Raw genomic sequence first — 23553 nt, forward strand, 5'->3', positions numbered from 1 at the left:
CACCAGTGTATCACACATCACTTTGTTCAATACAGGCTTCTAGCTGTGGTGTAAGCTTTCTGAGCAAATTTTAATGTGCAACTTGGTTTAAAAGTATAAATATACATATATACATGACGTTTATTGCTACAAGGACATATTGCAGCACAAACTGTCTTAGTTTGTATTAATTACAGACTTGATTAAAAACAATAAAATACAGAGATCTAATAATCTCAAGTCACTGATACATGCTTGATAGAAAAAAAGGTCTTTCAAGGATTTTGGAAGAGCAATGCTGCTAATCAAATGCAGTGTAGCTTTCTGGACTAGTGCGCTCTGATTTAGTAACCTTAGCATTAACCAATACAAGGATATGTTTACCACAGTGGAGGCGACCTATAAATAGAGCAGGAAAGAAGTTAGTGTAATAAAACAGGTCTGTGGATTGTTTGCTTTCTTGTTGAAATATTCTAGATTAGTTCCTTTCCCTCTCTATTAAAAATCATTCTTAAAATAATTAAATTCTCACAGAGGTTCCATTTTGCTACATTGAGCTTTTTATGTGTGCAGAGAAACAGAAGTAGTTTTGTACCAAATCTGAACAGCTGAAATGAGTTGTAAGGGGTTGCTTAGTAAGGATTTGTTTGTCTAAGAGTATAAAATGAAAAGATAACAAGAAGATACCTAAAATAACTTATCTTTTTTGTGAAATTTAATATTATTATGCTCATTTACAAGCAATAAACTGGCTGAAGATCTTTACATGTAAAATGTGTGATGACATTATTTGTAAGGAAAAAGCTTTTTAAAAGAATCATTGAACTAGGAGGGTTATTTTAAAATGAAAAATAATGCTTAAATCTTAGTGATTCCACAGATACTATTATTTAAACTAAAGAAAGAATTTTGTTTAGTTGTGGACTAACCACTCATACAAGAATTTAGTATGTCCCTTCAAAAGGATTATGAAGTGAAGCTTGTGTGTAGTAAATCTGGGAATATATTCTTATAAGTTTATGACTGCGGTACCTTTTTCATTTGTATTTGTCAAGTTTTGAATATTCTTTATGCCTGATAAGTTGTGTTGCAGTAACTTTGCCACCTGGGATAATATAATACAGTAACTGTGCACACAGCACCATCGCTATCTGTTAGACTTATTCTGGAGTTCTGTGTTTGCAGAGAGCAGCACTCTTGTAATGATTTGCAAGGGCTGCTAAAATCACTGAAGGGGAAGTGGATGCAGAAGTTCTGAAATACTGAGTAATTTGTTTCCTTCATCTGATAACAAGAATTGTGCCTTACAAAAAGAAATACCTTAAGCTCCCATTATAATGCTGTTTCCAGTTCAAAAGTGATATGCATGTGTGTCTCTCTCTAATCCTCCGAGCTTCTCTCTGTGTATGATTTAGGGTTACATTCCGAAAAGCAAATGGGAGATGGACACTTCTGAGGCAAAGCTAGGTGGGTATTTATTTTTTCCTGTTTCTTATAGTTGGTATCTGATGATGTTTGCAAAGCCTGAATTTTCATTTTTACTGTCTCCTTACCAAAGACAAATAAATGTATTGATCTCATACACGTGTCTGAAACTGCAAAAGCGTCTATACAGAAAAGGAATTTGTCTTCTGCCAGAGGCAAGGGACTTACGACTTTCTAACCATCGCTGTTTTAAATATTCATTAGTTGTTATTCCATCTGTTCAAGGAAAGTACTTTGTCTTAAAACTTTAAAAAAGCAGTATTTCTATTCTTTATTACTCTCCTCTGTATTATGAAAAGCAAAGAGTCAACTTACATTGCACTGCATTCTTGTTCGTACTGCATACCTGTTTTCCAACCCCAAATGTCGTCAGTAACTTCTTACTTTATTGGAGACATGCCTGTTAGCAAACTGTCAAAGATCTTTCTCACTCTCCAAAATTGACGTGTGTGAGGACAAAGTAGAGCCGTCTTTTGAAGCTGGTTCTGAATGATTACGCCTCGGTGTATCTTTTCAACAGCTTAAGTAATGAAAAGTTAAAGTTTGTTAAGCCTTTCTATTCCAGGAGAGTACTAGAATTGTTGATAGTAGGGTGCAAAATGGACTTTCCAGGAGCACAAGGGCACTATTTTTGCTGCACTTTTTGTTCTGATTAGCGCTGCTGGTTGCATTAGATGTAAGTGCTAATATTAGGATTCTGTCAAAGTCAAAAGCAACTTTTAGCCTGAAATGCATGCACCACGGCTGTGATGAAAGTTGTACTTGTGGAAAGGGGTTTCTACCTGTTCTGATCAGTTTTGTGGGCTTTTTACTGAACAGTAATGGTTCTAAGTGAATATTTTATCAATGCAGTCAGCATAAAACTGCTATTTTCTGTCAAGTCTGAGAAGTAACAAATATCTGAATGGGACATAGGATGTCTTAACATTTTGAGGTTTGCTTCTGCGTGTGTGGTACAGCCCTGTGTATCATTACTTTCCAGTAACCAAAATCACCATTGCACCATAGAAATAGCATTAGAGGTTCTGGCTTACGTAAAGCAGCCTTTCATCTTTTGCTCTTAACTGCTTAGCTGCACCATCTCTTCTGGTGCTGTGCTATATTTTAAGTCATTTAAATATTTGTGAAATATATAGATTTTGTGGCACCTGCAGTACAACTCTACTTGTACTCAATGATTCTGGCATATCAAACAGCTAGGCAGTTAGACAGAATTACTTTGGGATTGCTCAGCATTTTTCTTGTAAGAGTTGATTGATTTAATAGCTAAAGTTCATTTCTTAAGTTTATAATTATTTTTTTTCCCCAGTTATGTATGAAATCATAGTACTGAAAAACTGCATTGTTGAAGAATGTTCTGGTACACTGTGTTGTATTTCAAATAATATCGACTTTTAAATACAGAGTAGTAGGAACAGATGCGTTGCGCTGCATACGGTTAATCATAAGTTATCCCATGCGTTTTACAAATGTCACAGGAGTCCAAAGTGTGTTCTAAAAATATTTAAGTCTCATGTGTAGTTTCTAGCAATGTGGAGACTCTGACTGCAGCAGAAATTTATGAATAGCTTGCAAAAGTTACCTCGCTTGTGATCAAATACTGCTAACAAACAGAAACAAAGAACTGTGGTGCATTCCTTTGCATATGAAAACTCCATAATATAAAACACAGGATTTTTTTTATGGTCTCCCCTTAAATGAAAAATGGGGAGCAAGCAACAGAGTCAATTTTATACTAAAGTAAGTTAGTTGCAAAGCTGTTGCAATAATCCTGTAACAATCAAACTCCATTGACAAACTGGATGTTAGCATGCTGTAACACATAGACAGAGGTGCTGAGGTCATCTTTCTATTAAATCTGCCTTCATGATATTACTTCTGTAACTACCCTCTAGATTCATTTTTATAAATGTAAAGAACTATAGATTAAAAGTAAATTCTGACAGAACATACATTTTTAAGAAATGCCAGGCATTCCTATATAAGTGAATGCTGTTTCTTTGAAAAATCGCTCTGCAAGGGCGGACAACTTTTAGCTCAGGGTATGCATTATAAGCACTTGCAGTCTGTGAGTAAGAATTACTGTATTTAATTCACAGTAAGACTTTGTTGTAGGTGACCAACTAAAATTATTTTCTGAAAAGCATGTAAACTGTGGTATGCATTTGTTATTCCAAAGTTGAGTTATTTCCTGGGAGCTGGCCTGCCCATTAGGTTTATTGCGTTAGTCCCAGAGGGCACACATTTGCAGAAGTGATAGAAGTGCAGACTCCAAAAACAACGTTGTAGGTCTTGTTTTGCTTTTTTCTGTTCTTTCTGAGTAGATGGTGTTACAGGACAGCACATTAAGATCTTGCGGATTGTAATAAGCCTCAGAAGAGGTCTGAAAGGTTTGAGTTCTTTAGCTGCAACCCTGACTTGTGACAGTAGCCATACTGTATGCACCAGAGCTCTTGCTGTAGTTGAGATTTATTTTGGCAAGAGTAATGCATTCCCAAGTATGTGTGTGGTATATCATTTCCTTATGTGTTGTGAGTGCACAGCCATATTTTTATTCTAAAGTCTAATCACTGGTCTGTCTCCGCGCATAATGCACACAGGTTCTTGTATTTAATTTAACAGAAATGGGCTTGCATTTTTCAAATTTTACTATATTACTATATTACTATATTATCGCAATGCTTTGTTTCAAAGTGCGGCTTAGTGGTGAGTTCTACAAACTTTCAGGAAAGGAGAAATGAGCTCTGGCATAGCTGAACTTTTGATACCGTTGTAAAATTTGGTCTAGAACGCAGATAACATTTCAGATAAAACTTTGGAGCTTTTATATAAGAAGAGCAAAAATTTAGCTGATTGATTCATTTAGTTTTTGAAGAAGCTAATTAAGTCAGGTATTTTCAGATGCTTCATTATTAAAATTCTAAAGGTGAGTTTTCAAGTTCTGCGGGTTTTCCGAAATGCTGCTGCTTCATTGTTTTTAAAATTGAAATGGTAAAATGATGTTTGATAGTTTAACACTAAATAATCATCTGCCATAAGTATTCACGAGCACCATTGTTACAGAATGACACCTTGTCTCATTTTCAGAAAAGAATGTTCTGAAATAATGCCTTGTGGTAGGCTTTTGAAGTTTCTGTACTGTGTGTCTACTGCATGGCACATGCACCTTGAACCACGATAGTATGGATGGAAGCAGATCCCTCTGGAAAAGCAATCGAACTTCAAACATGGAAGGAGATAACACGTTTTAAAATAAATTCTGTGTAGCAGTAACAAAAAGATACAGAGGGGAACCTCATACTCCGAATGCCTCCTGAACTTCTCTGTTGATGTTTGAGAGTTACACGTTTCTTGGCGATGTTTTCAATTGGTCTGTGTGCAGCAGGGAGTGGGAGATGGAACTCTTTCTTTCACACTGGTAATTAGATGAGCTCGCATGGTAGCATGTTGCCTTCCAGCAGGAATATGTCTGTGTACAGAAACTTGCCAACAGAGAGCTCCTGAATTTTTAGTTCTTCATATTCCGAAACACTCCTCAATGCATTTGTTGCACTCGTTTTCAATGTCATTTTTTTCTGGAAACACTTATGCTACAAATGATCTGCATTGATTAATCTGAGAGTAACACTGAGGAATAGTGCAAGTACATTATGTGCCAGAGTAACAGAGGAATATTGTATAAATCAGTTTTGTCTTCTCGAGGGGGTGCCGCCTTTCTGTGGAGATTGGGCTTCAAATATGGCAGATTTAACTTAGAGCAAAAGAAGAAACTTAACTGAATTGTGTAACAAGATATCATGTAACAAATACCAATATTCTGTACAGTTTTCTTACATGATGGCTTTTTGAAAGGCAGAGGGGGATTAAAATGTTTTCTTAGAAGAAATTCTGTATCTGTTCCAGGGAAATGCGGCAAAGGTGGAGTCTTAGAGTTCTACTTCATTAAGTTATGGCATTTGAATTACACTAGCATGTCTACGTAACCATTGCCTCACATTATCTCCATTGCTGCTCTTTTCTCTCCCATATTAAGTAAAAAACCTCATCTCTAAACAGAGCTTTTAATGCACACCTTTAAACATTCTCTTCTGCTATCCAGAAAATAAGTGGCCTTGTATTTGGCTTGTTTCTGAGGCCTTTTGTGGGTGAATTATATCAGTGACTTCTGAAACAATGTTACTGACATAAGTGGAAATGGCTTACAGAATATAACTGCCAAGCTTCATTCTTTCTGCATATACTTGGATTGTTGGCTTATAAAATGGTAGCATACATCGACAGAAGTACTAGGATTTCCTTTGACTTGTAAAGCTGTTTTTCATTTTTATGCTTTGTTGTTCGTAATCGTACAATGAATACTTCATCTCCTTTCCAAAAGCAGTTTGCCACATATATTTGAGAAGGTGGTGTTTTTTCACTGAAAATAAGTGTCCAAAGAGGAACAAAATTTTAAGACCTAGGAATGGAATTGTTTCTCCTCATGCCTTTTCAGTTCAATAAGAAAAAGAAGAAAATTATGACTGTTGGACAAACGTACTGCTCAAAAATTCATGACTGACCTCCTACAACATGAAACAAAAGATTCTGAGAATTTTTTTTTCCAATCCTGGAGGATTTTTTGAGTGTGTTTTCCTTGTGGGGAGAGAAAAAGAAAGGGGGGATCAGGGTTTCCACGGAGCTTTTTGTTTAGCAGAAATAGTATCTCAAAAACTTGTCTTTGATGCATTAAATTATATGATCATCACTTGTTCCCTGATATTGCGTGTGTGCCATGTTTGACACATATTAAACACCAAATTTGGGATAAATGCTACAGCTTTGGTATTGTGTTCAGATACAGAACAGGTGGGTCTGTGGTTCCTAGCTATTGGTGGCTATATTGTACCTGTAAGGACAGACTCCATATAGTATGAATATCCAGAAGAGCAAGCTTTGCTCCCTCGTGCAAATAACAAGACTGAGTGTTATTGCCACACAGTTAATGTGAAACATCAATAAAACTTGAAAATTATGTTGAGTCTTCTCTAGTTTATTTCGACTCTCATCATTCCGCCTGCCAAGACAAACTGGATGTACAAGTTCTGCTGCTCATTCTTTTGAAAATTTTTCCACTCTCATCTTATTTGTGTGAACAATAGAAAAAAAATCTCCTTTAACTCTGAGGCTCTGTGTTTGTTCTCAGACAAGCTGGATGGTTTGCGGACTGGCACTAAAAGGAAGCGTGACTGGGAGGCAATTGCCAGCAGAATGGAAGATTATCTGCAGCTTCCAGATGACTATGATACACGTGCTTCTGAACCTGGAAAGAAAAGGGTAATAAATTTTCAAATGACTTACTGTCTGTATATGACCATTTAACGGTCTCTGTGAAACAGTTTGTATCAAGTTGTTCAGGATCTATGGGTATGGCAATTTCACTGACTCACTTTTCATTTTGCTATTCCGTTAGATTCTGTACGAGAATATTCTTGAGAGTAAGGTCTTCCAGAGGTAAACGGATTAATTATAAGGAAGTGAGGAATTGTAGATTAACTATGCATGGCGTGGCTTTTGAGGTTGAGAAGAGAATCATGTCCCATTTTTTACTGGGGGAGATGATGCACTTTGCTTCAGAGATATCTGTAGAGTCCTTTTCTTATGCTGTATGTTTTGTGATGAGATAGTGTGATATACAGTGCAAGTTCTAAGACAAGATGATGATTTTATTAAGCTATTTTATTGTTAGGTTTTATAAGAAGTAGGCAGAAAAACAGTACACTGTTCTTATGTTCAAAAAGATTCAGCTGAGGAAAGTATCAGCTATGTAGGTTTTATATCAATCAAGTCTTGTAGACATTACATCCTGCATAAAGCTTGGGAGATGGTGTATAAGTTGGCTTCAACCACTTTATATGTAATTTTGTTCTGAACATAAAATGGTACATCTTCAAATACCATTGTGGAAAAAGGCAAAAAATCATAAAGGAAGATGAAAGAGAGGTAATAGGAAGAGGTAATAAAGAGGTAATACTCTTTTTTTCCCCCTCTCCAAAATAGAAAGACTAGATTTTGCCACTAAAAGTAATTGGAGTTAACGGTCAGTGTTTGGACTTTGTTTTGTTCTGTAATGTCAAACAGAAAACGTGTAGTACTGGACAGCGTGTGTGTCAGAGAAATGCCAATACTAAGGCATTGACAGAGGAAGTGATGGTGGAAGAAAGCAGGCGTTACTTATCAGCAGGAATGACCCACTTGCTGAGCCACTCTCCATCATCTTTGAAAGGTCCTGGAGGACAGGAGAGGTGCCCGAGGACTGGAGGAAAGCCAATGTCACTCCAGTCTTCAAAAAGGGCAAGAAGGAGGACCCAAGGAACTACAGGCTGGTCAGCCTCACTTCCATCCCAGGAAAGGTGATGGAGCAACTCATTTTGGAGATCATCATCAAGCAAGTGGAGGAAAAGAAGGTTATCAGGGATAGTCAGCATGGATTCACCAAGGGGAGATCATGCTTGACCGATCTGATAGCTTTCTACGATGGCATGACTGGCTGGGTAGATGAGGGGAGAGCCGTGGATGTTGTCTGCCTAGACTTCAGCAAGGCTTTTGACACTGTCTCCCATAACATCCTCATTGGGAAGCTCAGGAAGTGTGGGCTGGATGAGTGGTCGGTGAGGTGGATTGAGAACTGGCTGAATGGCAGAACTCAAGAGGCTTGTCATCAGCGGCGCTGAGTGTAGTTGGAGGCTTGTAAGTAGTGGTGTCCCTCAGGGGTCAGTACTGGGCCCAGTCTCATTCAACTTCTTCATCAATGACCTGGATGAAGGGACAGAGTGTACCCTCAGCAAGTTTGCTGATGACACCAAACTGGGAGGAGTGGTAGATACACCAGAAGGCTGTGCTGCCATTCAGCGAGACCTGGACAGGCTGGAGAGCTGAGAGCAGAGGAATCTGATGAAGTTCAACAAGAGCAAGTGCAGGGTGCTGCACCTGGGGAGGAACAACCCCATGCACCAGAACATGCCAGGAGCTGACCTGCTGGAAAGCAGCTCTGTGGAGAGGGACCTGGGAGTGCTGGTGGATGACAAGTTGACCATGAGCCAGCAGTGTGCCCTGGTTGCCAGGAAGGCCAATGGCATTCTGGGGTGCATTAGGAGGAGTGTGGCCAGCAGGTCGAGGGAGGTTCTCCTTCCCCTCTACACTGCCCTAGTGAGGCCCCATCTGGAGTACTGTGTCCAGTTCTGGGCTCCCCAGTTCAAGAAAGATGAGGAGCTACTGGAGAGAGTCCAGCGGAGGGTTGCGAGGATGGTGAGGGGACTGGAGCATCTCTCCTATGAAGAAAGGCTGAGGGAGCTGGGCTTGTTCAGCCTGAAGAAGAGAAGGCTGAGAGGGGACCTTATAAATGCTTATAAATATCTGAAGGGTGGGTGTCAGGAGGATGGGGCCAGACTCTTTTCAGTGGTGCCCAGCAACAGGACAAGGGGCAATGGGCACAAACTGAAGCAGAGGAGGTTCCAGCTGAACATGAGGAAGAACTTCTTCCTTCTGAGGGTGACGGAGCACTGGAACAGGCTGCCCAGGGAGGTTGTGGAGTCTCCTTCTCTGGAGATATTCAAGACCCGCCTGTATGAGGTCCTGTGTAGCCTGCTGTAGGTGACCCTGCTTCGGCAGGGGGGTTGGACTAGATGACCCACAGAGGTCCCTTCCAACCCCTACCGTTCTGTGATTCTGTGAATGTCTGGGGAAGTCCAGGCAGAATGTGGAATAGGGAGGTGCTGGCAGAAAGGTGGTAAGGCTACATCCCCAGGTAAGAAGTCAGCCAGAATGTGACTAGTCAGTTAGGATGTCAAGGAAGAGCTCCTTCAGTTACTGTTTTTTCTTGTCCTGCAACATTGTGTTCCAGCTGCCTTTCTGGACTGTAGACCTTCATCATCACTTCCCTCACTCCCTCCTCCCTGTTGCGCTCCCTCCCACTGGTGTCTGGGTTTGTGGGCGAGGGAGTGACTGTATATGTTTGAGCAGGATGAATGCAGATGATCTGCATGACCATGAAGAGCCACAGAGAAGATGACTACAGCTGTAGAGATGGGAGATAACATGCATGAGGGAGTTATTTAGTGTAAAGAAATAGTTGAAAGATTTAAATAGAAAGGTATCACAGAAGGTAGAGAAGAAAACTGTCCCTCATCCATTGCTGAGCTGCTCTTTAACAGTGTCTTTCTGGAGTTTCATAGTCACCTTCTAGATTTTTCCATTGTGCAATTGAAAGACAGGTTGTACAGAAAATGAAGGCACTAAATGAATGAATCTTTGGTAATTCTTCCTGCAGAAAGCGTGGCTTTGAACAGAGAAATAATTGTAGTAATTACACTTCAGCTCTCAGAATTATAGCATTGAAACTGATAAGGCTAATCATCTGTACCTTTCTTCTACTCCATGGAACACCTGGGATATTCAATTAAAAATAACATAGCTGGTGTAATTTCCATCTTTACCCATCGGAAAACAAATTAGTACTTACCTGTTTGAATGAAAATGAGTACAAATTAGAATTCTTGTACTTTTATCTGCAGTGGAAATCGTAGACTTGTCTCAGGATTTCTGAAGAGATTGTCCTACTGATAGTATGTTCTCCATAGGTGCGGTGGGCAGATCTAGAAGAAAAAAAAGATGCAGACAGGAAAAGGGCCATTGGGTTTGTTGTTGGACAAACAGATTGGGAGAAGATAACAGATGAAAGCGGCCATCTTGCTGAGAGAGCCCTAAACCGCACCAAGTATATATGAAAAAGTGGTTAAATGGAATTTTATGCCTCTAAGGTAAGTGTTTGGACTTCCTGCATGCTTTTAGCCTTGATGGTTTTTTAGGTTGAGTTGGGCTTGCAGTTCATGTCGTTGTTAGTGTTCTTCCAGACATTTGATTTGGAGCCTTGTGTAATAGGTATCAGTACCTGTACAGCATCTAAAAATAAAAGAAGAAGGATTGTCAGCTATGAATCTCCAAACCTTATTAACAGGAAGATTATGTTTTCATTAAAAGAGTAGTTCAGCTGTGTGTCTAGTCCTGTCTAGTTCAGATTTTGCGTACCATACCTTAACTCTTACCATGTTAATTGCAGTTTTACTTGGTGTAACAAACTTTTCCTTTCTTTACAGGCCATTTGCTCTGAGGAGAAGTGAACCAAGGTGTCATGAGCATCTTGCATGGGTCATGTCACTCCCACCTTCACAGTTTTTTTGTTACTTTAGTTTCAGCAATTTTCTTGAGAAACTGACAGATAACCAGTGTCCTCAAAAAAAAAACAACGAATCCCACTGCTCCTAAGTGAGAGAGACAGTTTACTACTTAATATTTTTGGAGGGGAGGGAGGGGGAGGGCTAGTAGTTTTAGCTGCTGTTTGTGGGATGAAGTGGAAGGATTAGACAGATGTTACCTCCACTGTACTGTCACAGAATGTTTATCACCTTTGCTTTGTGGCTGTTCTCGTTTTATACTGTATGTACCTTGTAGCTTATTGTATTAGGAAGCAGAACAATAAATTTCACTATAAACTCGATGTTCTTGGTGGACCATATAGCATGGTTTTTGTTTGACATTTTAAATGTGGTCTGTGTTCACATGTTGACAGTGCTCAGAACCATACTTACCTGGAAGAGGTGCTGTGCTCATATTCTGGAATGAGTCCTGTCTTCTAGGTTTATCACCTACTCCTCATAAACAACTCCCATTAAGGCTCCAAGTTTTGCTGGGCTTTAAGAGTCATACCGTTCTCATTCTTCCTGGAGAGCAGGAATGATCGTTATTTTTTGGATCCTAGTTTCTCAGTTATGTCAAATTACTGTTTAATTACTGAATATAAATTCTGTTGTATGGCTCTGAAATACTCAAGATAGTAATGTATGAAAAACATTTCTTTGATGCCTAACCTGAAAACAGGTACTACGGAGTTCTCTGGAAGCCAGCCTAGTTAATTCATTTTGGTCTTACTGTATCTTCTGGTTAACACTGATCCCTGTCAGGGTATTTCATTCCGTTCATAAGTCTGCTATCTCGTAGGGAAACATCATTATCAGAAGCGACAAAAACCAGAAGTTATGCCCTTCTATTCATTTAATAAATGTGTTTAGCTTGCTAAGAAAGATAAAAGAATAGCAGTCCACACTATTAAGAGTGGTACTAATTCTTCACAGGTGCTGGTATATCGCTTCTGCACAGCATTAGGTTTGCTGATGAAAACTTTCTTTTGTTCTCTTAGGTTTTGAAGCAGGTGCCTGATGTTAACAATGTTGTAACTAGGCGAGGTGTTTAAGTCCGAAAATAGTTGCTATTTTACTGGTGAATTTATTTTTTTTTCTCCTGATCTTTCTGAGGGAAGAAAATGAAGTCCTGAATTTCCTTCTCTGCTATTCTTTGTTGTTCTGCTGAGTGATTACATTGCGGTTTGCGTCTAGGTTGATAAATCAACTAGTTCTGGTGTGCTGGTAGTTCATGCTGTTAAAGGAGAGCTGTGGTGCTAATAGATGATTCTGTTTGCCGTTCTGATATTTTTGTTTATTGGATGTTCTCAGCCTTGTCTGTGGTGCATCATTGAAAGCTCTTCGGTAAACGAGGGGAATAGCTGAACTTGTGTTATGCCCTGAATGTGTTTAATACAAGAAAATCAAGCTCCCTGAATGCAGCATTTTTACAATGGAAGGTGATAAATGTGCATTTTCTGTGTACACATACTATTATGTAGCATGTATACTTTCTTTTTTCAATGTTGCTAAGTACTCTCTGAATTCTGACTGAGAATTGTTGACAAAGGGAAACTGATAGTTAACAAGAAATCAGTATTGTCTATTGCTGTGGAAATCAGGCAAGCTTCGCATCGGAGAAGTTACTCTATCAGATACCTGTAAAATGGGTTTCAGTCTATCCTCAGTTGTCCAGAACAAGACTGGAGTTCTCATGGCACGGCATTGTTATGAGCTGACGCTGTTTCCTGACTTTTAAGAACTGGTAATGGTTTTGTCTGTATATTTGATAACACACTTGAGCCAGATCCTTTTCTAACATTTTCCTTTCCAGGCTAAATAATATTTCTGGAGCATGCAAATGGATAGTGTGTGACAGAACTGATCGTATAGTTTACTGGTTTTAACAGTTTTGAAAATTATTTTAGTAGATAACACCCAGAGGGGTCACGTCACACTGTTTATTCTTCAAGTTTAGGGCAAAATTTCAGTTATGGAAACATACTGTTGCAGACTGTCAGACTGTTCAACCAGAACAGGCTGAAGAGCTTGGCTATTTTGTTGGTTTTGTTATCCTGGTTCCCGGAAGTTTTGAACTTTCCCATTTCTGTAGTACAGAAATATCATTATGTGATCTTTGTTATTTTGTTTCAGCTGGTTTGTATGTTGAGCAGGTCAGTCTTCATCCACTTGATGGCAAGTGGCTCTCAAAGAACAGAATTTACACCAGAACTACAACCTTTAACAGGTTCTACATACTCTAGTCCTTCAGTGAATGCAGAAATTGAGCAAAGAGGAAAAATTGATCATTGCTGCTGGCAGAACTGAGAATAGCTAGGCAGTCCCATGCTTGTCTCGTAGTCAGAGGTTAGCAATTAGTGATTTCACTTTTGTCTGGAAAATCATTTGCTACAGATTCCAGTAAGTTTTCATCCTGATTTAGTTCTTACTCCTCATCTGCTTGCTGATACCGTCAATATAATCTTTCACAGTGATGAACAAAAAGAATACCCACTTTCATTGATGGCTAAATGGGAAAATATGCATCCTGCGCGCTCAGATAATGATCCATCTTTGATCGTGCATGCAGTTGTGTTGAGTTTAAGTTGGACTGTTTCCGTGCAGTGCATCACATTTAAAAATACAACTCTGAAAAAATCATCAGCTGCTGCAGAATGGATCTGCTACCAGTGGTAGAAGTACATGTACTTTTTGCAAGGAAGTGTACAACCAAAGGCATGCTGCTGCTATGTGAATAGAGCTTAGTTGTAATCTTCAGTCACCTTGTCTTTTACTGTAGGATTGCTCGTTAAGCATGATGGTCTGACTATGGTATGAAAGAGTGAAAATATAGCATAGAATATTATATCAGTTCTGGAAATGTCATGGTTTTCTTTTTCTTAAATGTTTGCATCAACATAGATAAACAACTTACCTTGCATTATTAGTTCCCAATCCTTAGAAGGGAAGAATTGATGTTGGTACAAGTTTGTGTTTCACTTTTCACCTATCAGGTTGGGTTTGGTATTTTTTGTACTTGCTGCAGTCATCTGTGGGAATCCTGTCCATTAATTGTTCCTTGCCTGTCTGTTGGTAAACAAAATACATCGCTGGTATTGTCTGTTTGTGAGGTGTTGTTTTAACTATTTGCTGAGGCATTTAAATCTCTGAACAACCATTTAGATACCATGGAGGTCCTGAGTAGGATTTCAGTAGTGGCTTTTATGAAAGGATTGAATTGGAAAAGCACAGTTGTAAGATTACACTGAAATAAATATATTAACCTGTCCCCAAAAAGCCTGCATCTAATCCAGTTGAATAGTTCAAAATTATGAAGAATCATGATTTGCGAGTCACATTAGAAAGTATACTTCCTGCAGAAGAATAGTCTGTCATTAGTGTGCTTTTAAATCAGAGAGAAGAACATGACCTTGCCAGCCCAAATCAGTTCTTCCTAATTTGAGATTTCAACATCCTTGGAACATTCTGAGAATCCTTTTCAAAGGAATGAAGTAATTCAGCCTGTGGGACAGCTTGTTGCCACCTAAACAAATTTATTGTTACCAGAAGAAAAAATATTCTTTCTCCGTTTATTTAATGCAACTGTCATGGTGAATCGTTTCAGGCCCTTCAGACACAATTTCCCTTAGCAGATTGTGCCATTTTATGATCAATATTTCTGCCGTGAAATTTTGGAAACCCGCACGATATTGGACAGACCTCGGGACTTGAAGAAAATGTGGTTGATCTGTGTTGGAGGCAGATTGTGCTTTTTGCTGTGAAGTTGCTGATGTCTCTGCCAGCCTGCAGCTAGCTAACTGTGAGTTGACTGAACTGAAACCCAGGAACTCTCTTGGAGTGTTGTAACTCAGGGTACGTGGACTGGAAAGGGGAAGCAGTACTGAGTTTTCTTTGCCTGTGGAACATTCCCATGGTCTGCATCCTCAGGAAGCCAAATACTGATGGGTACATGGTTTTTTCTTATTATGCCTTTCTTCATTATTTGATGTTTCCAAGATTACTTCTGGGAAATGAGGTCACAATACTGAACTTGAGGTCCGCTGGCACTCAAACTGCGCCAGGGCAGCCTGCATACTATGAGATAATGTGTTTGAGGAGAAGAGGTGGCCATCTCAGTTGTGATTTGCACCCTGCAGCATGAACTGTAAGTGGGTAAAAGAAATTCAAGTTCTTACAACATGGTAGTGTAAGACTGATTATAGTTAGTTTTGTTATGATAGTAGAAATGAGAAGAGAAAGAACAGAAATTTCCTAGAGTTTAAAATGTGAATGGCACAAATCTCTATTTTGAGTCTCTAGGGCAATCATCTTTATTCTGTCCTAAAACTTGAATCAAAGTTGTTCTGTCTTCTGCTGCTCATACGTTCCTACAGGTGCGAGTCAGGATCCTTCAACCAACTAAAGGAACACCGAGTAACTCTTCAGATTACTGCTCAAGAATAGTCCTTTTTTTCTTCATGGTGAAACTGTTTTGTTTCCTTCTTACCAATGGAATGTTCCAGCAATTACAATATCTCTTTCTGCTACTTCCAAATTTACACAGTACTGGATCTGCAGCCTGGAGCCTTAAATCTTCCTTATATGTGTAGGTTGGAAAATCAGTAATGACAATATTTCATTCAGGTGGATTATCACGTCCTAGCTGATGGATATTGTTTGGAAGCAGAATGTGCTCTTTCATTCATGGCTTTCCTTAAACCAGGTAAACGCAAGTACTGTTGCCAAACAAAAAGTACAGGAAGTTACTGGAAATGGAGAGACTGAAGTGTTTTGAAGTCACTTATGTTTTCCATTCTGTGTTAGGTTTCTAGTCAGGAGGCTCTGGTCTCTCTGAATTGTAGGATTTAAGATTTGAACATGCAAAACTGTAAAGCTGCCTGAGTGGAAATGGCAGTTTCATTTTTTTTTCCTGATGTTTTTCTGACACGTGGAACTCTTAGATGGAATCTCTTTGGGTGGGGAGGCCTTTCCCTAGGGCTTGTGTTCTGGAGTGTCTGTCATTCAACTATTTCTCCATATGCTTCCCTTCTATGTGCATACAGGAACAAAGTTTGTTTCCTCAACTGATCAAGATACATGTGTATGAATGGACATTCAGCTTTACACAAGAAATTTCTCATGCTTTTTATTAGGATGACATCTGAACTGTCTGCTGTGACCAGTATATTCATATATGAAGTTGCTATGTTTGAACAGTTAGTACCCTCAGGGGAATGCGTGAAGACTGCAAGGTTGTTATCGCTTCAGTTCCCGTGGTGTTGCTGTCTTTGGAGAGAAATTATAACTGCAATGCTCCAACACAAACCTGATAAGTGAAAACTATCCGTTTAAATGAAGAAAAAAACAAAATTTAAAAAAAAAAAAGAAAAATGGGAATTCAGTTAGCCTTACTCTAATTATCTGAGCTGGAATCTGTTTTGCATGACTAGAATGTGCTGGCAGCTCCACTGTCTGAGGTGTCTGCTTTAGCAACTGGCTGCGTATGTATTTGTGGAGGAGAATCTGAAATTAATCCCTACCATTTTTTGTCTGCAGGTCAAAAGTATAGTTGAGCAACCTGATGTAGAAAGCAGCTTGTCTTGAAAAAAACTGTGAAGTGTGATTTGAAGGTACTTTTTAATTCTCTTTAAAAGCACAAGCCGTTAACAGATTACATGTAAACTGAACCATTGCCCCAGAAAAATAGAAGCATCTTTTAAAAACTAAAGGTTTCTTCCATTTAAATTTTGTAGGATGTTTCTTTTCTTCTCTGGAGATTAGCACAGAAAGGGAACAGAGCTGCAGTTCCTACTTGCTTCAGAGTGTAAATGGCCTTAAACTGCAAAAACCTAAGTATTTGTTTTGACAGGTAGGTGATGCAGACAATGATTTTAGTTTGGCACTACACCATATCTGGATGACAAAGTATCTTGATCAATGTTTAAAAAATATCTTTTTATTCTGTTTTGGTAAGTCTGATGCAGATGGTAATAAAAGTCTTGTTTGACCTCTGTTGCTGATCCAGACATTAGCCTTTGTACATGTAGCTTCTGGTTTTTCAGAATACGGTATCACTGTTTGAAGCACAGAAAACACAGCTTTACTGACAAACACCTATACTGTTTCAAGTTACTCATCTGTGGATGCTCGGAACTCTTGTGCAAGCAATGAATCTTTACTGCTATTCTTTGAGGTGTTTGTTTTTCCATTTCCTTTGAACTGAAGTTGCCAAATTCTTTTCTTTGAAGAAGATGTGGACAGATTAACTTGTCTGGTAGCAGATCTCATTGTACTCTTCAATTAGAGTCACACAAAAATCAAGATTTTTCAGGTAATGACAACCAGATGGCACTAAAGCTTTGATTTCATGTGAGGATTAAATTGTAGAAAAAACAAAAGCTTGAAATTGTTTCCACTATAACTAAATTTTTGTGGTTTCATATTGCCTAATACAGTCTTAAACCATTAACTTCTACTTCATGAAAGAAAAGGTCACCACTTTTCTATGGAAAAAAATTCAGTAGATTAACATTGTGGAATTGTGTGGAGTATCACTTGCAGTCCACAGTCAAGATTTTGCGCACCACTGAACTTATGCGCTGCATAAACATGGAACAAGATCTTCCTTCTACCTTAAGGAGAGGCATCAAAATTAAATGGTCTTTTTACATCCTGCTAAAAAGCTTGACTGCTGTGGACATCTGATGGAAAACAGGATTTAACTTGCTAGTAGCTGCTTTGGGATTGTAGAGTCTTTAAAAATATTGTAGCAAGAAATAATTCTTCTGAAGCCTTCCAAGGTTTCTTATTGAATCTTTTGCTTTTTTCATCTTGGAATGAGTTAAAATAAGGATAAATACCCAAATCAAAGCACTAAAGACAATTCTGATAGAAGAACCTTCTAACTTCACTCTGGTTAAGAAATCTCAGAACTTCAGCTTGATCAGAGATGCTGCCAAGCTCTCTCACAAAGAAAGAGAAGCTTTAACGTGGATGGTTCAAACAGGTTTGCGCAATGTATGATGTGATTACTGCATGTTTTACAGTAGGTACTTTATGGTTAAGGAGGAATGTGAATACCCTTTTCCAGTGAGTTTACAATCTACATATTCCTTTATTAGGAATAGAACGAGTTTTATCTCCTTTCCCTTCTCCCAGTAGGCAGAGAGAATGTCTAAGGCTGAAGGGATGGCTCTGAAGTAAACTTCGGTGTAAACTTCCTCACTTTTCTTAAAAGTCTGCCTGTTTTAGCCTCATAGCTGTATTTACGTTTTGGATGTAGCTTTACAAGAACATTCAGATACGCTTTAAGCGATTTACCTACAAATCTGTTGGGGAGAGACACTAACATGGTGAGTATGCTGCATTGCTAGTAATATGCTAACGGTGCACCTCTGCCTCCTACTTGAAAATGAACTTGGAGCAGAATAAAAATATGACTGAAAAGCTAGATTTACCTCAGTAAAACCACAAGTGACTGTTTGGCTTTGGGTCAGTTTGGGGAGCTCATGAAACCTGTGACCTTCAGTGATAAATATTTCTCCATCACCTCCTTTGCCAGTTGTGTCCAGTACTGGTTTGTAGAAGATTGTCTCAGTCCTGAGGATTTCCATCCTTCCTTTGTTTCTAAGCTAGACTTACAGTGTGCTACGTTGAAGGCAAGAACTACCTAGAAGTTAAGACTGGCATGATTTATGTTTTGCTAAATGCAAAAATGCTGACCATATCATGTTGTCGCTTTGCACACTGCTTTGATAGTTCCTTGGATTCTGCATCTATATCATAGTCTTGAATTTCGTTTGAAAAGCCATAGTTGTCTAGAGAGTTTCTCTCTCAAAGGCCGTTCTCCACTACATACTCTGGCGCAGCAGCATCCAGTGCAGTCAGAGTTTTGGAGATGAGTTCCTCAACAGTGTCTGTTACAGCTGAGCAATCTCCTGGAGACTGTGTTTCTCAAGGCGTGTTGCAAAATTTCTCTCTCTTCATTCAGACATTTCTTCTCAGCGTCAGACCTTTTTGGTGCTAAATTCTGTAAACAGAAAATACGGGTGTTGTGTTCTTGTTCCTGGACAGTTGTTTACCATTCCTGGTGAAACAGAACTTCAGAAATACATTTTACTTCTAAATCTGCACAGCTGATGTGAGGTCCAGGATTGGTGATGAGGTGACTACATTTTTGCAGGAGTGCAATTTATGTATGTTCTTCATCTGGGTGTTTTCATTCAGAGAGATTGATTTCAAATGTCATTGCCTTGGAAAATACTCTTTCTGCAGCAGTTCCATATCAGTCTGTTATTTAGATGAATGCTTTAGGTTGAGACTTTGGTGTATTAGTTTTTCCAGTTTAGGATACTTACCTTTCTAAGATAAAGAGCTTATCTCTTGTAGTACGCATTTATTTTCCTTTTCTGGACTATCGTGGCATTTTCTTTTACCTTAATTTGTCCTTGGCTACATGCATCAAAATGAGGGAAATCTGTTTTCAACAATGGAAACTACTTGTTTCAGTAGTTCAAACTAACAGGAGAGACAAATAACGTAATTCTCTCCTCATTATAATTAACCTAATTGGGCATCTTTGTTTCTGCATTTTCTAGCACAGTTCATAAACAAATGTGCAATGCACCTCATTATATTATATGAAACTTAAATAATGTGTGAAGGTGAAATCGTTTTCCTTTACATTCAGTTCTCCAGCTGGATTAGTCCAGTCCAGCAGGGATTTAAAACCTGCATATGGCGTCTAGAGCCTTCAGCTCTGCTGTTTTTCAAGTTTCAGTCTTTGCTGTGATTATTTTTTTTTCCTCTGTGTTTGTGTCGAGTTATATAGACCCGGTGAGTACAGCATTCAGTACAGCTGAATGTACTGATGGAATCTGTGTATTGTAGAAACATTGTTAACTTTCTGCAATATGTAGGTTGCTTGCTTTTTTTTTTTTTTTTTTTTTTTTTGTATTACTGGTTTTGTTGTTTCCTACCTTAGATATACTAGCTGTGGAGAAGGAAACTCTGGAAATAATGGTGCTAAAATTGCATTGTGTTTAAAGTAATTAATGTTATTAAAATATTTTACAAATATGTACCTGGTCAGCATCTTCCCTGGAAAAGAGGATACAAATTAGCAGCAAATTCTGGACAGTAGAGTCCAAAAGTCTGGACAGTATTCTAGGGAATTTTGGAAAGTATAGAAGACTTACTTTGCAAATAAGTAAGAATTAGAATTCAGCATTTGGTGTCAGATTCTGTGTTTTTTGCTGACTTTCTGCGATAAAAGTTTTGAAAATAGGATAATATGTAAAGTGCTGCTTTGGGTGATCTCGGGGAGAAGAATGCTCAGCAGTAATTAGGCACCATTTTTTGACTTAACAGTGTTATCAGCTGGGATTTTTTTGTTTGGCTTTTATTTTTGCTGATGTCATTGTCACGGAGTTTGGTTTGTTTGAAGAGCAGTTTTGCCTTTGGAAGCAGCAGCCTACCTCCAGCAGCGTCACTGACATGTTGCCCTTGAACCCTATGCACACAGGGATTCCGTCCTGCACCCGGGATGCGTCCAAGCCAAGCTCTGAACAGTTAATGTGGAGCAGATAAGCCCTGTTACCAGAGAGGGAATGGCACAAAGATGCATGTCTTCAGTGATGCTTCTCAGAAATCACCTTATAACGTCTCACAGACTTGGTTTTTATCTAAGGATTTACCCTTGTGAGCCAGTCCTCTTCCATTTTGCAGATGGGCTGGGGGGATGCTGCATCTTAGTGTGGGGTGGTGGATGAGTCGCATGTGACTTTGGACTGTATGGTGTGGATTCATGTGCTGGGCACACTGAATGTCCGAAGCTACGGTACCGTCATATGTATTGATGACATACCCATGTGCTAAATCTTAACAGTGCAGAACTGAGTTGTCATGGCAGGGGATTTTCCCAATGCTACAGTTCTGTTTAAATGTCTTATGGGGAAACAGACATTGTAGACTCATATGCATAAAACCTTCCTCCCTGTTAATCTCAGTGCTCCTTTATTTGTACCAGGATTTAGGGCAATTGTGTGTAGGTCTTTCACGTATAGGGCCTGATTTGGTTTTTTTTTGTAACGCCATGTTTACCTTGTCATTACTCCATTACTTTTACGGATTTCTGTTTTACGCCTGCATGATCAGAGTTACATCTACAATACTTGCATTTATCTATCCTCTTTGCCTTTCTCTCCCCCAGCTCTCTTAATTGCTATTTTGTATGTCTGAGAATCCTTTCTCAACTTTAGCTTCCAGCACACATTGTTGTGTTTTGGGCATGGGGATCTTAACTCCAGGGGCTCTTTCCAGTGGAAAAATGCCACTGAATGCTTGCAGACACATGGCCATTCAATAATATACTGAATAAAGACAGTTGAACTGGTACCAGAGGGATTATAGGAGGAGCTCTGCGAGATGGTGAACTGTTTTGCAAAGTGCTGAACTAGCAAGATCCTTGGATCACTGGAGCATGTCACAGGGATGATGCAAGTGCCAGTAATTTTTTTTGAAAAGACTTTTGTGACGTTACACGCTGCTTTCAGGTGATGTCATGCCGTGCTCCGGAGGAACACCTTCCCCACTGGTTCCAGGATCATTTGCAAAGAGAGGAGCTGCTCTGCAAAGGGTCGCTACTGCCGCTCACTGCCAGAGAACAGCTTCTGTGGAAAGAACGGCTGGGTGGCTCTCAGGCTGATGGTTGGCTGTGAGCGACAAAAGTAGTATTAAGAGAGGTAACATCTTCTGGTGGTCACTGCCAGTCTACTGACTGACTGAGGTCTTAATACTCGTTATTTGTTAAGAAGCAGATCTTGAGAATTGAAGTTAGGGTATTCCACATAAATGTTGGCCTGTGATTAATGACACAGTCAAAAGCTAAACTTGCTTTTGCGTAACCAGTAAATCAGGGGGAAGATGGTCACAGATGGTGATGGGGTGATCTGAGTAAATCAACACCATGAGGAAATGGTGGGCTTCACTGTGAGTATTGATGCAGAGAGACCGTAGGCTGTTAGTAGGGAACAGGATGGCCACTGGTGTTCCCAAGAGTGTGAAGGAAAGAAATTGCTGTATTTTTGCTTGAAGTACACAGTATAGTTTTACAGAAACAAGCTTACAACAACTTTGGAGAAAGAGGATTCTGTAGTTTTGTCTCAGCTATTTGAGAGTCCACAAGGCAACAATTTGTTTGGCACCAAACGGATGCTCTGTGCTATTGCAGTCTTCTCCACAGTATCTGCTCCAGAAACACTAGTCCAAAGAAAATTCCTTCCAGCATGAGGTGGCCCCTTCTAAAAAACAAAACGCAATCATCTTTATGAGGAAGCCCAGGATCTCTAAGGATTTTGTTTCCCTGATTGGTGGGACTGTTCAAATTCATGAAGCATTGCCACCAGCATCCTGGTTACAGTGCAAGTTTGGGAGATGCTTACACAAGCAAATCAAAAAGTATAGTGTTAATGGACACATCTCCAGTTAAGTGCTAACATATGGGTGAGTGTAGTATTGTCACTCCTTTACATTTCAATAAATAATCAAAGCTCCATGAAGTTCTGGAAACAGAACATTTGTCACCAGATCAAACACTCCTGCCTTGGCTTGTTACCGCCTTCGGAAGCCAAGACCCTGTGCCATAAATACAGAAACCTTCACTGACTGAACCATTACTCAGATGCTGCTTCCAGCTTCCAGATACTGCCAGTTCCTGTAAAGATTGCTCTGGTTTTTGGATACCGTTGCTCATTGAAAGGCCAGTCAGAAACAGGGGTGAGATGGCTTTGAATCTCAGGGGTTAGAAATAGCTGCAGAATAAATGGTTGGTTTGAAGTCGTGGCGTGATGAAGAAAAACACTATGAAGGGCTTTACCTGAGCTCGGACAGTAGCAGTGGTTCCAGATGCTGCGCAGGGGCTTGCACTCTACCCAGAGTTTATTTGAAGAGTACGCTGCCGAGTAAAAAGCCCCAGATGTTCTATGCTCACTTGGAAATGCCATGCTGTGGGCATGGCCTTCCACAAATTAAGCCACAAAGGGAAAAATCTCTGGGCCAGCAGCTGTCAGAGCTGAGAAGATACGGCTTTGCTGCTGCTGGGCATAGCGCTCACAGCTGCAGCCTGGGACATTTCTAACCGTGGATAGAGGATATTCTGCTTTATAATGATTGCTCAAGAGAAGAGAGCACTGTGGCTTTTAAAAATACGGTTTCTACAGCATTATCTTTTTGTAACTGTAGCTACTATTCCTGAAGTGTTTTATTTAAAAACAGCCTTTGTGATGGGTTTTATTTGAACAGAGGTGGTGCTGCCGGTCATGGGGACTTGGCAGATGCAGAGATGCGTAGGGTTGGCCTCACTTTTTTCCCTTGAGAATGAAGTCATGGTGTTTTCAAAAGTTGTCCGTATTTCTACTGTTTCTTACTCACAGGCCTGGAAATTAGAAATAAAAAACAGTTACTTAAGCTGTTGAATATTCTGTGCTCGCTCTTCTCGCTCTTTGAGAACCAAGTGAGGATGGGTTTTATATAGAGATTGTGTAGATATGTATATACAGATATATGTTGTCAGGTATTTTGCTTAGTTTTTAAAAATAATACAAAGTATTCCTTTTTATAATTTCTGTTCTTTGTGTAAAGCTATGGATGAGTTATACATGTTTTGTGAAATCCAGTAAAATATTTTCCTTGAAGTTTCAGGGTTTTTTCTTCTATCTTATATTTTTCATACTCCTAGCTTTTCACTTCACCACTTGCTTTTCGCTGCTTATTTCCCATGATTGCGATAAGACAAAAAGATTGATCCTGTTGGGTACAGGCTGGTACTTCTGAGAACAGTCCTTGTTAATCTAGTAGAACAACTAGTGAATAATAATAA

General features: G+C 39.3%; 1 protein-coding gene across 6 annotated transcripts in view; it reads left to right on the top strand.

Annotated features, from left to right (window-relative positions):
* YLPM1 (YLP motif containing 1) overlaps positions 1 to 23305 on the top strand; it is a 58262-nt gene extending 34957 nt beyond the window's left edge. The window contains exons 18-21 of one of the 6 annotated variants that reach the window (XM_075425567.1): positions 1395 to 1446; positions 6647 to 6777; positions 10080 to 10259; positions 10596 to 11096. In XM_075425567.1, coding sequence (XP_075281682.1) covers positions 1395 to 1446; positions 6647 to 6777; positions 10080 to 10226 — 330 coding nt within the window. In that variant the 3' untranslated portion in view covers positions 10227 to 10259; positions 10596 to 11096. The other 5 variants (XM_075425568.1, XM_075425569.1, XM_075425570.1 and 2 more) reach the window with 5 other exon arrangements.
* Positions 23306 to 23553: the final 248 nt, after the last annotated feature.

The sequence above is a fragment of the Opisthocomus hoazin genome, chromosome 7 (genome assembly GCF_030867145.1).
Source record: "Opisthocomus hoazin isolate bOpiHoa1 chromosome 7, bOpiHoa1.hap1, whole genome shotgun sequence".
Lineage (NCBI taxonomy): Eukaryota > Metazoa > Chordata > Aves > Opisthocomiformes > Opisthocomidae > Opisthocomus > Opisthocomus hoazin.